Consider the following 18,485-nt stretch of genomic DNA (forward strand, 5'->3'; position numbering starts at 1 on the left):
TTCTGTGTGTGTTAAAGCTCAGCGTGAAAGAAGAGATGTGAGTATAATCCTTCAGTGACTCGCGCTGAAATAGAGACGTCTACAAGACACACACACACACACACACTTAGGGACTTCTGAGGGAATCCTTGGAGTTTCCAAGGTGACCGGTGTTCCGGCGCTACGGATTAGAGCGCGTCATCATACGGATTCTGAGTCTGATTGAGGCGCTATCAGATTCACCTCGCTCTCGGGAAGGTTTATCTGGAGATGTGGTCTTGTGGTAAACCGTCGGGAGCTGTTGAGCTATCTTACGGTTTGGACAGGTTCGCTGTGATTTTACTTTCCGTGCCAGACGTTCTTCTCAATGAGGGTCTTTGTGCCGTGCTGCTAATTTTAGCTCCGGAATATTTTACCCAACTGCCAAACGGGATGGCCGTAAAAGCCAATGCACTGTGAAGTCTTTCCCCTGTGGTTCAGCACGACTGAGGTGTGTGTGTGTGTGTGTTGCACTGACTGCATTGGCAGGTTTGTGTGTGTTTTTCCCCTTTCCTCTAGAGTGTTAACAAACACACCTAGTTCTCTGCTGTGTATTTTTTTTGCGATTAAACTCGGCGGATGATAAAAAAGGACAAAAAAAAGTCCATGTTGCAGAAGTTTAATATGTTGCTGGTTTGATGAACTATTCAAAGCAGAAAACTTGATTCCTACAGTGTGGGATGGCTTAGTCATTCAGGTTCATCAGCAGAGAATTATGGGTAATTTCGAAATGGAGGATGTGCACCTGTCATCAGCATCAGCAAATTAATTGGGACATTTGGATTGTCTTTTGTTACACGTTCAATGAATACCAAGAAACACAAATATGGACACCACAAGTGACCTCTTCATGCTTCATTTGCATCGTTCATCCGTGCCATATTAAAGATAGATGTAATTTACAGTGGCCCTGGAAAGCATGTGGATCTTAACTCTTAACTCACTGCCAATGTTTTTCAGAAAAAGCTGCCAGCCACCGCTTGCATTTTTGATTATTTTCACAAAAGTTTCATGGCCCCCAGAATATTTTGTTGTCTGAATATCTGAACATGCAATATATCAAAATATATATTTTATCAACACTTGAATGTGGGTAAGTTTCATAAAAAAAGCAACATTTTGAGCAAAAAGCTGATAAAAACGGTTTAAAACTGAATGCTGTTGCATTTAGACACAAAATATCAAGAATATTTAAAAAAATATATATTATTTTAAAAAAATAACATTAATTAATGCATTAACTAACAATGAGCAATATATTCTTACAGCATTTATTAACCTTTGCTTATGTTAGTTAACATAAAACTTTCGATTTTAAAAATGCAGTAGTACTGTACATGTTGAGATTAACATCAACTAAGTTAATGTATGTAGTATTGTTCATTGATAGTTCATGTTAACTAATGTAGTTAATGAATGTTAGCAAATGAAACCTTATTGTAAAGTGTTACTGATATTTTTAAGTGTGTCCAAATAATACTTTAAGGGCCCACAAATAAATTGATTCAGCAGTAAATTCAGTGTGTGTGTGTGTGTGTGTGTGTGTGTGTGTGTGTGTGTGTGTGTGTGTGTGATGCAGATAGAGCCGTGAATCTACAAAAATATTTGTTTTTGCCATACACGTTATAGCCCAGACTGAATTAGAGCTAATTTCTCTAACTCATTTAACCCCCCCCCTCTCTCTCTCTCTCTCTCTCTCTCTCTCTCTCTCTCTCTCTCTCTCTCTCTCTCTCTCTCTCTCTCTCTCTCTCAGTATGACAGGGTTTTCTTTCACAGATTCAATTACATTGACTGACTTGTGACTGGTGCTGATGTAGCTGTGTCTGAAGTCTTGTGTTTCACATTAGTTGTTTTCTTTATCTGATTGGTGGAAAACATGCAGTGACATGACATCAGAAATCAACAGCATCAGGCAGCTAATAATCAGCCAATAACCCTTTAACAGTTTTCTCAACCGATTGGTGTGCCATACACTGCCCGGCCCAACATTTTTGCTGTTTTGGATTTTAATAGGCAAATGCTTAAAGAGTCTATGACTGGATCATTATTGCTGTGATTATGAATTTGTAGCATGATATATGTTTGGCAACAGTTCTTCTAACCCTAATTGAGTGTAAACAAACATGTAGGAAGACACATCTTGCCCATATTCCAGGATGACAATGTCAAGATTCATCAGGCTCACATTGTGAAAGAATGGTTGTGAGGAGGAGCATGAAGAATCATTTTCACACATGAATCGGCTCCTCTGAGTCCAGAGCTTAAATTCATTGGAAGTCTTTGGGATGTGCTGGAGGAGACTTTACAGAGTGCTGGACTCTTGCATTGTCAATATAAGATCTTGACCAAAAACTGATGCACCTCTTGATGGAAATAACAGCACAATTTTTGGTCAAGATCTTGTATTGACAATGCAAGAGTCAAGCACTCTGTATAAAATATTTACAAATATATAGATTTTTATAGATTTTACTTAAATAGAAACTGATAATGCTAGATTTCACTAGATGAGGGTGTTCTGGGTGATTACCGATTTTATTCAAATTAAAAATAGTCTAAAAAGCAAGTGTCATTTATTATTTAAAAAGGTATTATAATATTTTGTTTCAAGCAAACATCATTTATAAACAAAAATGTGATATTTTGTGTGTATAAAATGGAGTGACATTAAAAAATAGTTTTGGGCCAAATTTACTAACAGCTTGCTCCAGCGCAAACCCTCTTTTGGCATTAAAAAAACCCTACTGTTAGGATTTACTAAAGACGCACATTGAAAATCTGCGCTGAAAAGGCGTGGACAGGGTTATTTTTGCAGCTGATCTTATTGCATATGCAGTTCTAGGTCAAAATTGATCGGAGGAGAGTATTTAAATGAATCATTCAAGGTGTTTTACAAAGGATGAGCTAGTCAATTTACTGGTATTTGTGCCAGTATTTACTGCCTAAAAAAAGCATGTCTTAAAGGGGTCATGAACTGGCTATTTACATTTTTTTTTATATTGTTGTCTGAGGTCAACTTATGAAGTTCGCTTGGTTTTTACATTCAAAAACATCAAAATGAATAAGTAATAGGCTATTTTCTACCCTGGTTTTGAGCCTTGCTCCTGAAACGTTTGGTTTTTATGGGCATGCCGCATTGAAGACTTGGAAGTAAACGCCCACTGCTATGATTGGATAACAGTTTTGCATATTATAATGAGTTTCATGTAAAGCGCGAATCGGTGGGCGGGGCTAAACAGGCAGTGTTGAAGTAGGCGTTGATCTTCTTCTGCGGAGGCGGTGTTTGATACCCGTTTGACGTCATAGATCCCAACTTTGAAAAACCTGTCGTTCGCTGTGCCTGGTGTCAATAAAAGCTTTTATTGGACTAACAAGGAAGTTTTCAGTTCTGAAACTTACAGGATATTCTTATAGTATGATGACCTCTTATATGTCAAAAGCTCAAGGAAAATTTGATTTCTCAGTTCATCACCCCTTTAAACAAGATGTTAATTGGTAGATTGGAAATGATACGGATCTTTAATTTGTGTGTCGTCAGTAGATCACGCGCAAACTTTCCACTTCCATCAGCGCTTTTTTTGGAATTTTGGGCTTTTTTGCGCTCTCCCACTAATTTGCCCTGTTTAGTAAATCTGGCCCTAACTGTGACTTAAGCTTCCATATACTTTATGGGATCCCATAAGTCATATTTGTTCAAATAGCTGTGCTTGATTTGTTTTGTTCCTACAGATTTCCAGTGCTCAGGGTTCGATGGTTAGTGGGAGCTAATGTATGCGGGGAAGCGATACCTTCGCAGGTAAACACAGTCACACACACTCAACACAGATTTAGCTTACATGCTGCATGCGTTCGCTGCTGTAAACTTTATACCACCGTAACGTGATCAACACGGAAGCTTTAGGTACACCATAACCTATATGTGCGCAAACACACTCCGTATTAGCAGAGAGTGTGGGCCGGAGTCTCATATCTGTGGAGAGGAAGAGAGGTCAGAGGTCATGCTCGGGGGGCCCTGAGGTGGTTTTATGTTTCTGGTGAGTGTACAGACAACAGACAGACATCACTACACACATGATACTGCTCTGAATGCCAGTCTGTGGAAGGCGGATAAAGACGGTAGTGTGAACGGGAGAGAGAGGGTCGACTGTGGCGTGATATGAGATCTGCATCTCGTAGTCTGTGACACGGACGCTCTATATTTGGGAGCTGAAGCACGACTGCTGACCCCTAGATCCACTCCACCACCTGCTCACACACACACCAGGGCTGTGTGTCATTGGGAACAGAGCCCAACAGTCAGGTTCTGGAAGTAAAATCTCATTCATTTCCTTCATTGCGGAAGTGATTAGTAATGAAAATGCATAAATGGTTCAAGACAGATCTGTTGTGGCCATCTGAGACTGTTAAGGGATGAAAATGCTTTTGTAGAAACCAAAAGTCAGTTTGATTTCAACTACACTCAGTCCGTTTGAAGAACCACGTTACCAATAATCCAGAAGAGCTCAGTAGCAGCCACCCACTCCCAAGAATCATTTCAAATAACATAATCAGGTTGATCTCATTGCATATATATTTGGATAAGTTTTAATACATATGCTGTATGCTGCTTTTAATGGCTTTTAACAGAGAAAGATGCTTTTTTTTGTATCAGTATGGTAGGTAGGGCTGGGTATCGATTCAGATGTTCCAATTCGATTCGATTTTGATTCACAAGCTCTCGATTCTCAATTCGATTTTCGAATTCGATTTTGATTTCCGATTTCGATTTGAATTACGATTTGAATTTCGATTTGAATTTCGATTTGAATTTCAGTTTTCGATTTCAATTTCGATTTTCAATTTCGATTTCAATTTCGATTCTCGATTCAATTTCGATTCTCGATTCGATTTCGATTCTCGATTCTCGATTCTCGATTCTCGATTCGATTTTCGATTTCGATTCTCGATTCGATTTTCGATTTCGATTCGATTTTCGATTCGACTTAATGAATATAGATTTAATACAAATCCTATATTTATAAAAAAGAACAGTGAACATAAAGTTTACAAGTGGTTAATTACTAAAAAGAAATTAAGAGCCACAAACCTGTATATTAAACTCTTTTTACTTTAGGTACACTTGGGTACATTAAAACAGAATCCAACTCTAGATTTCAAATGCATACAATGAATAGACAGGATTTGGATTCAAGATGAAAAATGTATGCTGAAAATTGAACAGTCGCATGCCTTAATCAAACAGGATCAGGTTATTTTATGTTTAAGATCAAACAAACAGAATCTCACAGCATTAAGCTGTAACATGGAGGCAACAAGCCTATGGACAATGTAGGAAAACTAATACTGGCTTTTGGGTGATGGATAAATAAATATGGAAAAAAAATCGATTCGTGGCCTTTCAGAATCGATTTTGAATCGACCACTTTTTTAAAAACAATTAATCTAAAAATCAAATAACCAGATAAACCTCAATGCCCAGGTCTGATGCATATTGCTCTAGAATATGGCAAGATTTTTCCAAATTTTATTCGGCTGGATATGGGCCACAGATTTGAAAAGTGCACATCTTTTTATCAGTTTGCTGTGAAACAAACTTGCCACATTTACAAAATCCCAGTCTGCTGCAGTGAACGTCTATGAGTGTCATGAAATCTCTGAAGGATAATTACAATTTCATTTAGAGCATTTAGTATCAAGTAAATTCCTTTTGTTTTCCATAGCTGTATATGGTATGATCTATTTTAAGATAAACCCCTCCTTTAAATGTCATGCAAAAACAAAACAAAGTGGTTGGCGCATTTACATATCGCTCAAACGATCTCTTCCTGTCTAAGTGGGCGGTTCGTGGTCTGACTAAGCTGACTGATGTAAAGACACATGCACGCTTCAATTCCTCATCCTTTCTCTTCTTGGTCTCTTTACTCCATTCATCCGTCTTTCTTTTCTTCCGGGTGGGATATTGTATGTTTTCACAGGCAGTCGACTTTTTCACAGTGCTCTGACTGACTGATCCTAAGACAGAGGTCGAAGGTCATGTTCAGAGGTCCTGACCTCTAGTGGAATGTCTGTGTGGGGGTGGTTATCAGCGCTTTAAGTAGGATCCATTTGCGTACATTTTTTTTGTTGTTGAGACGTGCAGGTGTAAAAACAGTTGAGGTTTTGATGTCCAGACTGAAACATGTGGGGATGTTTATGCCATTTCCTGATTTGCTTAATTTTTTTGTGTGAACTGGGTTCCTAAATGACTCTATAAGTGGCTGCAATTCATTCGTAGTGAATTTCCCATTTTTTAACAGCCGGTATTTAAGATTTTATTTATTTATCAGTGATTTCTTCTATTTTTAAATTTAGATTACCATTGTCATCATTATTTACTTAAAGTTAATCTTTAAAATCACTATTCATTTAATAAAAGTGTATTGAATTTTTATTTTATTATTGGCCATGTATCAGTTTATCATGTATTTATTTTTGGCTTTTTTAAAGGTATACTTTGTAACTTTACAAAATGTATATAATGAGCGAGTACATCATGAATCCATCTTCCAAACCGTTTTTTTGTCATATCCTGGATCACTAATTAGTGTTAAAATGCGCGTTTCCATTACAGATTTGCACAAAACTTTTGCGAATTTTTTTTCTTCTTTTTTTTCTTCTAAATGTCGACAAAAAAACTATTGCGAAATGACGGCGTTTCCATTAACCGATGTTATGCGATTAAAACTTCATTTTTTCCTCTCGCGATCAGTAAAAACATGGTAGGTTGGTAGGTTTATGTATATCCCAGCCACTGCACTAGCCATTACTATTAATCGAAGGAGATGTATGTGTGTTTTCCAAGCATTAATGGTAAGGAACGACCCTTATTATACCTGTGAGCGGCACATATGAGCTGTTTCTGGGTGTTTCTCCCTCAGATCTGCTTCGAGGTCTTGATTGTGGCATTTATTTGAGGTTTAGAATCCATTATTCCTGTAATTCTTTTGTCTTATATGAATTTAATAAAGAACTCTGTATCGTATTCTGTCCAAACATACCGCGTCATTTACGTCAGGTGACCTGGAAATGCGCAAAAACTGTTTCCATAGCAGTTTTGCGAAATATTTCTTTTTCGAATTGCCTGAAAAAACCCCTCATGCGAGCGGAAAAACGTTTTTGCGATAAATGGGAGTTTTTGCGAAATTGACGTGTTTCCATTGGCCGTATTTTCAATTCGCAATTTCAATTTGCCCAATTTGGAGGGTAATGGAAACGCGGCTACATTCATACTTTTTTAGACCGGGCGGGACGACAACCACTGCGGAGTAGCCCAGACTCGTCATATACATAAACAGAGAGAAGTAGCTCCAGCTGCAATGTTCATCTGCAAGACGCATTCAGTTTTGTTTATTAACCGCTAGAGCACCAAAAGTTACATAGTGTACCTTTAAATCACCCAGAATTTTAATATCGTTGCAGCCCAACCATACATACATTTCTGTCCAGAGTACTTCGAACCCACAACCTTTCTGTTACCACCATGATCTTTAACTGCCAGAACGATTTAATGTGAATAGGGGCTTCCTTTTACCACTTTTAGCACTTTTACAAATGTTAAACATTTGCCTTTCAAACTCCTGACAATAACATGTAAAAAGTAAAAATAGATCAAATAGAGAGTCTAAACAGACACATTTCTGTCTGCGTTCTGTCTTGTCATGTGTAATTGCTATTACTTCCTCTTGCCTTGTTTTCGGTCTCTTTCTCTCTCTGTTTAATGTTTTCTGCCCTCTGCGACCCTTTGCTTTTGTATCATTCTTTCTTTTCCTCTAATTGGCACCTCGTTAGGGAATGCTTAATTGGAGGGATGAGCCAGGTGGCAGCGGAGCCGCTGTGGCCCTCGTTAGTGTGTGAAAGTGTGTGCGTGTTTGTCTTTGTTTAAGCAGAATAAATGTGGAGCAGTCTGCATGTGCTGATTATGTTCCATTCACCCATGTTGAACTCTAACACATTCCCCTCACGGCCCGCTAACACACACACACACACACTCGCTCTGCCTCACTGTCTGTGTGCCGTTGACCATTTCCATTGATTCTATCTAGACAATAATAAAATGCAAAACAACAAGCATTTAGTGCGTTGAAACGGTTATGATAAATTTAGATGACAAACTTAGATTTTTTTCATGCAAAAATGGGAAGTCATTATTTACTCACCCTCTTATTATTCAAACAATAGCACGTCACATATGTGCATGTCCCAGACATCATTTTGGAACTAAAACAGGTATTTTGTATTTTTTGCCCAATTTTGTGTAAAAATGACATTACATTTTTGCATTCAAAACGTTAAGCAAGAAGGTCAGGTGCATTGCATTGTGGGATACAATATCTCTAGTATCCCTGCATTGTGGTCTGGTTGTGTCCTGTATATGTTGTAGTAGTGAGCATACAGTACTGTGCTCAGTTTACTGGATTCTGTAAAAATAGTTTAGTAGTATGCCATTCTGAACGTAGCTTAGATTCATTCAGACTGTCTTGTTTTGAACATTGAATTACAAAGAAACAGTTAAAATGAATGATTCGTTCACAAATTGGACGTTGCATTGTGTGTCATTGCTTATTGATAGCTGTGAGTTCAGTGGCTCATTGCTAAATACTGGTCCAGACAACACTGGAGTATATTGTGTGTGTGTCTGATGGTATGTGACCAAACGGATGATCTCAAACAGGTGTGAGGTCGCTGAAGCTCTTCAGGTCATTACACTGACCTCTGACCTTTGAGGTACTCTCTCGCACACTCATACACACAGAAGCTCTGCTCCAAAGCATAGTGAGCTGCATCATATGTGATGTTACAACCACATAAACATTGATATGATTGATGATCACATTGATTGATATTGAATTGCATTTAAAATTCAAACCTTGTATTGTATGAAAGTGTTAAGTATTTATAATTACATTCTCTCACTTTGTCTGCCAGTGTTTTTTTTCCCGCTGAGCTTGTTGCAATGCATTGCTTTCAACGCAATCCCAGATAAATGCAACGCTCCCTTACAATTTGCCCAAGATATCTTTGAGTACAGCCTTAAAATACGATTTACAAAGCCAGTTCACTAGGTTTAGGAACAGAGCCATTGTCTGAGCAGCCACAGGCTTAAACTGTTTATGCTTTTATTAGTTTCAGTGCTATTTAGGAGATCACAGTATTAGAAAGCATGCGTGTGTTGTTCAGACAGCTGAAGGTCTATTTTTTGCTGCTTATTCTTACACCTCCACATTTGGACAATCAACACCTCACTTTATGACCCCACATAATGGCAGCGACAACACACTCACCTCTCCTAATGGCATCAAAACACACACTCGGATGAACCAAAAGCTGACAAACGCTCCTATAACAGACTAACGCATCGCTTCTGTCAGCTGTGAAAACAGGAGCAAACATTTGGAAGATGAGTTTGTTGTGTGGGCCGGGTAACAGATGGAACGGATCGGCGGGTGTTAGTCAGGGTGCCGGTGCCATTATGGCTTTAGTGGGGAATGTGTGTTTGCTGATTTGATACATTGGATTTTTTCGTTTGATCATCATAAACAGACACAAAATAAATAGAAACACTGTAGTTCTGCTCCAATCCCTAAACTACGTCCTTACATTTTAAAGTAACATAAAATGAGTGATGGGGATTCGACTCCAAGAGTTGATTCTCTGACTCTGAATAGCCCTAGAGTCGGGGTCGACTCCAGCACAGGAATCTACCCTCATTGTTGACTTGTTCACTCGTTCTCTAATTCCTGTGTAGAGCACGGCAGTTTAGTTAACTATATCAGCAAGGAGTGAACAAAATGAAGCGAGGAGTTCATAAGGTTCATTACTTTCCTTCTTTTTTTATTTAATTCTGACATCATATTCTGCTACAGCTGTTCCTCGTGACTTTTACTGTGTAAAATTGGGTATTGGCAACAATTAGGTAACAACATTAAAGGAACACGCTGACTTTTTGGGACTTTAGCTTATTCACCGTATCCCCCAGAGTTAGATAAGTCCATACATACCCTTTTCATCTCCGTGCGTGCCGTAACTCTGTCTGACGCACCCACCGCTAGCCTAGCTTAGCACAAAGACTGGAGGTAAACGGCTCCAGCTAGCATACTGCTCCCAATAAGTGACAAAATAACACCAACATTTTCCAATTTGCATGTTGTGATTTGTAGAGTCACAGCGTGTAGAAATAACAAGGTCACATGAGACAACCATCTTCTAACCGTATACATACTGGGAACTATATTCTCAGAAGGCGAAGCACTGCTACTTCTGCGGAGTGATTTGCTCGCAGCACCTGAGAAGCCCCGTGGTGAGGAGCAGAGAGTTCACTTAGAGTTGGAGTAAATCACTCCGCAGAAGTAGCAGTGCTTCGCCTTCTGAGAATATAGTTCCCAGTATGTATACGGTTAGAAGATGGCTGTGTCTCATGTGACTTTGTTATATGTACACGCTGTGACTATACAGATCACAACATGTAAATATGAAAATGTTGGTGTAATTTTGTGAAAATTGAAATGCTATAAAAAGCGCTATATAAATGCCTCATTCATTCATTCATTCAAACTCTAGATTGTGCAGGCTGATAGGACCTTAACTCAATCTGCTTGCAATCACATCATTCTCTATATGGCACCGCTGATTGGTTCCTGCTGTATCAGTAGCCAATGAGCTCGTTGCTCAACCTTCAAATACTTGGTCAGCATTTGCTGTAGCAGTTTCATCAACCCTCCACCTGTAAAGAACTGCTAATTCATGTATAGAAAAGGTAATTCATGTACGCTATATTGTACAGCAGCAGCATTTCTTACTTGCTCACAGCAGCGTGTTGTGTGTGTAATAGCAGTAGCAAGTCCCATACTTACTAGACTTAATAATCAAAAGCAGCGTAGCAGATCTGTTCCACCAAGACCAAAAATCAATGTCAAACACTCCTTAAGATGTCATGAAATAAATATTAATATTAAATATTAATATATGAATTATACCTTGATCATTCATGTTAGTTCATGCATTAACTAAAGTTAACAGATACAACTTTAAAGCTACACTGTGTAATTTTTTAAGTTGATTCTTAGCAAAAAACACTTTGTTCTTTCAAAATGATATGTGGTCATTAATGTGTAATTACTTCTACCAACTAATCAAGTATTCTCGTAAGCGTAGAATCTGCCATTTAGAATATATACGAGTGAGTCCCTCGAATGGCGGCAGCCATGTTGCGCATCCATCTTGAAAATACATTAGTCAAAGAGGGACATACCTGGAAATTCAAGCTTCGCCTTTCGCGTTTTTACACTCAGCGGCACCGTGACGAATGCGAGGGGGAGATTACTCGCAACTGCCGGCAGATTTGAAATAACACGGCCACCGTAGGAGTTAAAACGCCCTCGGAATGGGAGGGGCTAGAAAGAAATATTCAGTTGGTAGTCATATACAATTTCACCGCTAGATGGGAGAAAATCCTACACAGTGTAGCTTTAAAATTTAACAATTTATTAGTAAGTGTTGTAATTTGGTAATTTCTAGCTACAATACTAGAAATGGATTCTTATTGTGAAGTGTTACCATTTCATATAAATCCAAACAGTCATGCTTAAAGATGCCAGGCATTGACACCATGGCAATCTTTAAATATCTACACAAAGGCCATAGTATTGAAAATAGACACATATGTATATTGTATGTGCTATACTCTTACATGTCATTTGCTTCTATTTCTGAACAATGGTTTTCTAATCAAAATAACAAAATATATATTACAGAGACGATAAAAAAGAACTGAAATTGAATGTGTTTCTGATTTGTTTATATGTTTTTGTCGGCTGCATGACCATACAATGTGCTTTCTCGTGTCACCAGCATTAAATGTGCAACTTCGCTGGTTAACGAATGCATAAAAGTGACCAGCTGGATATAAATGAATGCAAATAGAGGGTAACAATCGTGACATTAATCATTTGGGTCAGACTTGCGTGTATTTTTGTCACATTGTTTTAACCGCTTGAGGAACTACTAATGTTTGTGTCCTTTCAGACTTGACAGCAAACATACTGCTGTTCTTTCTCTACTAACCCAGCATTTAGTCAACAAATTAATTCATTTGTAAAGATATGAAAACATGTACTGTACACGTACTGTTTTGTTTTTCTGTGTTTTAAATCCGCACCTCACGTCTCACGTGTCAAAACAAACTCCACAAGGTGTCAGTGATTTGGCCTCTAGAGGCCGCTCTTGTTCTGTATAATGACAGCGAAGATAGCCCAGGTCTCCGTTCACCCGGGGTTTAAAATTACCCAGGGTTAACTTTCTCAAGTGTGAAAAGCCCTTCTGAATGTTTGGTTGCCACTCCAGTTGATAACTGAACTCTAGAACAAGAAAAAGTGTCTAGAAGAAAAATGACAACCATATTTAACGTGAATGAGTGTGTGGCCTAGTATGTAGGAACAAAACGTACGTGTTTTTTTTGGACTGGGTTTGATATGTGTTAAAGGTCAACCTAGTACAAATTGGAAGAAGAGTCACAGGTCAAAGCTTAGAGATGACCTCCATCACAGCTCGTTATGTTTGGCAGAAATGTGTGTGTGTGTGTTTCACAGATTTACTGGTTGATTGGTTATCCAGAAGCCTCAGTAAGAGGGAGCCGTGTTCATTTGTTTGACCTCTTTCTCATTGTTTTGCTTGTTTATTAGTTTTAGAGTGCTCTCTCTCTCTCTCTCTCTCTCTCCTTTCTTGAAGTGTTTGGATTGTTCCGATCTGCACAGCCTGTTCTGCATTTTTATTGTAGTACCATTAACTGCAGAAACAATGGTATTGTGGTGGTGTTTTTGTCGCTCCAGTTTAAATGTTAATCAACCATGCATTTTTATTTGAATTGAGCTGTCAATCAAAATCACAAGCATGAAATAGTGGCTGTTTGAAATAGCGCACAATCTTACTACTATGCGTACTATTTTTGTAGTATGCACAGTATGCAGACTGTCTGTTTTTGTAGAATGCACAGTATGCAGACTGTCCTGGACTGGAATACTGTATCCCACAATGCAATGTACTTAACCTGCGATCTTTAATAGGATTTTTAACACCTTGACTTGATCAGGCTGCCAAAAGTTAAGACATTTTTACACACACAAAAAAAGAAGTTTTACACTGCACAGTATGCAGGACACAGTATGCTAGTATTCCATGCAACTGGTGTGTTTGGTTAAAAAAGGCAAAGGGAGGGGGATTTGAAAATATGGGTGCGTGGTCTTAAAGTGGGGGCGGGGTTTGGCCCAACTACACTGAGGCTACTGTGTGTAAGACTGTGAATAATCCCCTCCCCTCCCTCTCTCTCCTTCTCTCTCCCTCTCTCTCTCTCTCTCTCTCTCTCTCTCGCTGGGCAGTCGGTGTGAAGCCGTGATTGAGACTGCTGTGGGGTGTGCAGTTTCGCACATTCTGTAGCGGACACACATACACACACACACACACACACACACACTCAAGAGTGTGTTGAGCAGACAGCTGAGGGATTCACTCGCTCCCTGCCTGGAGTTGCAGACACGAAAGATGGATCTCTTGAGGACTTGCTTGCGTTGGGTCTGCGTGCTGGTCATTGGACTTCTGGGACTCGTGGAGGAGAGCTTGGGTGAGTGTCAACCTTCAGAAAATTTACGGACTGCGTGTTTCTAATGCAGGATTTGTAATGCAGCTGGTCTCTGCTCTACGGATCGACCACACACATTCACATTCACTCAGATGTTGCTCTGGATATTTTAATTGAGTTCTCAGTTGTTTCAGTTAAGTACCAAGATGTTTCTCCTAAAATTTCTTCGGGAGAAATAAAAATAGATGAGACAATAGTCAACAGTAAAGAGTATAGAGTTATAAAATGAATATGGATAGCAGATAATTTGTTCTTGAGAAATACTTGAAGTCTCTGATTGTTAATTGCAGACTTTGGTGTCTTGGATTGTGGCCATTATTAATATCTCATTTGGGACTTTATAGGAGATACTGTAGTCTTTTTCTTTGGAGAAAGGTTACTTCAGTGAAAGTTTCCATTTGCTCTCCATTTAGTCTCATTGGTATCTAGGGGCAATCAAATATGCTAGATTGGGGAGAGGAACGGACATAAAAGTTTAAGAATAGGTCATTGACATGTCCCCGGTGATGTCTATGACGGTTACAGCTCTGTCTAGGAGAAGTGGTTGAGATTAATGAGATCTTATCTGTGAGTTTTCTCTCCTATGAAGCATGTTTTAATTCTTTGTTAGTATGTATATGTGCTTTATGGTGTTCTGTATGTTGGCTTATACAAACCTCATAGATGGTGTACCAAATGGTCAGCCAGGTGTTGCTGTGTGTGTTTCTCGTTTCGTAGTGTTGTACCAGACTCTCAGCTGCCTAACACTTGTTTTACACACAGTTGGAGGTCCAGCTTTGAAATCACTCAGTGTTTAATTTATACAACAGACTCTCTTTCTCTCACACACTTGTTTTTGTGTGTGTGTGTGTGTTTTCTAGACAGACCTTGTTTTTTTGTTTGTTCTATTAATATTCAATAACTGTGCCTTCCAGAAATAGGTTTAATTGCGTATTGAAGGAATCAAATTTTTGTATTTGCTGTAATAAATGTTCTTTTATTCAATCATATATTTTATTGATATTAAATATTATATTTATTTAATAAATTAAATAATGTAAATAATTAAATATTAATAATATAAACATTTAATAAAATATAATATTTGTGTTTAAATGATATAGAAAAAAAGTATTGGTATTTATAATATTAAGTAAATCATTAGATTAAATCTAGAATTGTATAACTTACATTTTATTAAATTATTTTGTATTTTTTATATTTAAATTTTAATTTGATAATTAAATTATAAATATTATTTAAACATAAATATTTATAATTTAACTATATCTAATGTCTTTTAGCCATTTATAAGTGTGATTTAAGTGTCCAAATTTTCCTTGGAGCCGCTGTGTTTTAGTAAAGTTTTACCGTAGCTAAATTTGACTAACCTTAACTTAACTTTATCTAAGCTAGTGAAGGAAATTGACTTGACTGCTCTTATCCTTTTTGTGTTAGCATGTGTGCGCTCACTCTGTCTCTTTCTCCTCCTGAGCGGTTAAGAGAGTGAAGCCATTCCCATCATTTTCCATCCCATAAAGACACGGTCCAGACCTGTCTCCCAACACCCAGACGCACAATGAACTCATCTGCCGTCCACCGAGTGCAGAGGAGCCTGCGGTGTCTCTGTCAGACTTTATTTACAGTCCACAGCATCTCACCCTCTCCATCACTCCTGCACGTCACTCCCACTGCCGCCAAACAAACTCACGCATGTCCAACGGTGTGTCTGTCTATGATGAGTACGTCCTGTCTGCCCTTTTGACAAGGCCTTCGCATGTGTGTTTGGATGCAGGTCAGGATGTAGAAACTACTAGGGGTGCACGATTAATTGAAATAAAATCTAAATCATGATATACCATAGTGCGATTATCAAATCCATTTAATTAAACAAGTATATGTGCTGCTTGTTTCAGAGTAAAGCGCAGCACTGTGTTCTTTTACATGCGTGCAGCTTGTGAGCCGGTGTTTTTGGCGTCTGCTCGGTTCACAGTAAATGCTGCTCCACACAAACTCAACTTTGCATGTGTATTGAGTTTGGGTCGCGTTTGGGATCATCCGCCAACCATCTTCCCAAACTTGTAATGAGAAGCACTTTTTATGTCAGCCACACAAATATTAGTATTGTAATTTAACATTCTGTTTTACAGTGAAATATTACAATAGTAATTATTATGTGTTGCTAAATGTTTTCATATTGTAATTATTACATTATTGCTACTATTATATTATTACTTTTATTTTACAGTGCTGTTATTAGTATTAGTCATAGTAGTAGTGATTTTATTATTCTTATTAATATGTAGTCATTGACATATTATTGCATAATTTTTGGCTAAATTGTTCAGCATGATTGACTGATTTGATTTAGACTTTGACTGATGATTCCCACACTTTATTTGAATGTCCGTCATCACAGATAAGATCACCGTTGGACGCCGAAAGACGTATTACACCACCATGACTCGTTGAGAATCAATGTAAGAGCTTGTACAAAAAAAAGAAACGAAAACACCAAAATGAATAAACCTTGAAATGAACATACCTCAAAACCAAATAAGTAAGATTAATGACTTGAACATACCTAAACATCATACAAAACAACAACAAACAAGTAATCTTGATACAAAGAAGACAAATCAAAACCACAACATAATGATAACAGCAAGTCCATAACCGTACTTTGTTCTCCATTTAAACCAGGAGCTAAATCCTTTTTAACTCCTTGCAATCCGTGAACCGGCTTTGACGCCACGACCATGTATGTCTGGGTCTCGTTTCGTACTGAAATGTTTGGAGCACATGCGCAATATATCCGCTCTCGCGAGTGAACGTCAAAATAAAAGACCTCCATTACCATAACACAGAAAATGAAATACCATGATACAATCATACCAATCGTTTAAGGACTAGGGACATTTTTAAATAATAAAGCAGACAATATAAAACAAAGTCATTAACACTATGAACAAGCACAGCAAACCTGAAGCTTTCTTTGAAATTGCATTTTAAACTGTAAATGCAGTTTTTATCAGAATTTTGCAGCCCTTTTACTGTTTTTGCATGGTTCCTAGCTTCTCATTTGTGCTCATTGGTTGGTCTAGATCAGGGGTGTCCAAACTCAGTCCTGGGGGGCCACTGTCCTGCAGAGTTTAGCTCCAACCCCAATTAAACACACCTGAACCAGATAATCAGACCGTGATTATCTGGTTCAGGTGTGTTTAATTGGGGTTGGAGCTAAACTCTGCAGGAGTGGCCCTCTAGGACTGAGTTTGGACACCCCTGGTCTAGATGATGGATAAGCAGGACTGCCTAGTAGGCCATCTTGGTCAAGTTGGTTAGGGCTGGTAGACTACCTCAGACTAGTCTCGAGTAGCCAGACCGATGGCAGAAGGTCTGGACTCCATCGCAGCTTTCATTGGCCAAGGATCGTCCAAGAGGACATCTGACCGAAATGCAAAACAAACAATCACAGTTCGTTTTGTTACGCGTCATATTAAGGGGTGTGAAACTATAAAGTTGATGTCCCTACGATAACAGACCAACGTGCATCTAACACATTAGTCATTTAAGAACGTTGTGCACGTATACTGCTACAATGGAGCCGCGAACTTCACATAGCTACTTTTGAAACATCCAGCGTTTAGTTGATCCTGTTAAGCGCGCGTTATCACAGTTATCGACTTTCTTCTTCCATGAGGGGGTTTGGCTTCACGACGGCTTTGTCTCCAGACGGACCGTTAAAGAACGCGACACACACGTCTCCTGGAAATCCTGGAAAATTCACGGCCCCCTGGGCGTGACGTCTGAGGCTGAGACTAACCTCAGACCAGCAACTCACTACTTCCTGAAGCCTAACCAGGAATACATTCTTACTCAACCAGTTCCACCAAGAAGATTCGCTGGTGAACAGCATTACTATGGCGGTCCGCCTGAATCAACATTGGTTTATTTAGTTGGGTGATTTATGGTCAGACAGCGTGAGAAACACAGAAAGTCTAAAAGATTCAGGTGAGAAAATAATTAAAGCCAAACCCTTTCGGTCTTGAGGTTGTGTGATTGTCTTCGCAGGACGTCTTCAGTCCTCAGTCACACCTCTCTGAATCGCTCAATTTCTGTTTGGCTTGGAAAGAAGGCATGTCTCGCATCCCAGAGGAAAAACTCCTTCACCTTTTACTGCTCTGCCTGTCATCAGCGTTCTCATCACCTTCTCACCTCTTTCCCTGGGAGGTTTTGAGGTTTATTCTCCGATGGCTCTGATTAATAATGACCGTTACAGGTTTGTCTTTTTACTGTCAGCAACCACCTGTTGGAGAAATGATGTGTTTTAGATTTAGTTTTGCAAGCATAGTCACTCTTGACAGTTAATGTTCTGCTTTAAGTTGCTCACGGAGACTATATCATGGGCCGTCCAGCTGCAGTTGGTTTGATGGCTGGAGTCCAGAAGATTGTGACGGACAGCCGGCAGATGCAGCGCCACACTGGATCTCTGGAGTGTGGGAAAGACCGAGGTGTTGAAGAGAGGAATAAAAAAAAAGAAAAAGCTTGTTTGAAACGGCACAATACCGAGAAACTGAGATTTGCTTGCATGTAATTTTGTTAGTCACGTATTTTGATGCCAAGTGGGAACACAATACAGAGTGTACAGTCACACTGAAACATAGTGTAAAGGCCATGACACACCAAGCCAACGTAAAAGAACTAGCGGTGACGTAAGCGGACTGTGTTGTGGCCTCGCGTCGGCTGCGTTTCAGCCGAATATCTGCGCTTGAGCACACCAAGAGGACTACAGGCGTCTGTCAGCTAGCACTTGCGTTCT

The 18,485-nt window shown here is 38.9% G+C and overlaps 1 protein-coding gene across 3 annotated transcripts in view; it reads left to right on the forward strand.

Moving 5' to 3' along the window:
• The window catches only part of bmpr1ba (bone morphogenetic protein receptor, type IBa), a 57,449-nt gene that overhangs the window by 17,069 nt on the left and 21,895 nt on the right, over positions 1 to 18,485 (forward strand). For 2 of the 3 annotated variants that reach the window (XM_084413986.1, XM_084413987.1), the window contains 2 exons: positions 3,748 to 3,814; positions 13,428 to 13,669. In XM_084413986.1, the coding sequence (XP_084270112.1) occupies positions 13,591 to 13,669 (79 nt within the window). In that variant the 5' untranslated portion in view covers positions 3,748 to 3,814; positions 13,428 to 13,590. The remainder of the gene's footprint in view (positions 1 to 3,747; positions 3,815 to 13,427; positions 13,670 to 18,485) is intronic. The other variant, XM_084413988.1, reaches the window with a different exon arrangement.

The sequence above is a fragment of the Rutilus rutilus genome, assembly GCF_951802725.1.
Source record: "Rutilus rutilus genome assembly, chromosome: 7".
Taxonomy (NCBI): Eukaryota; Metazoa; Chordata; class Actinopteri; order Cypriniformes; family Leuciscidae; genus Rutilus; species Rutilus rutilus.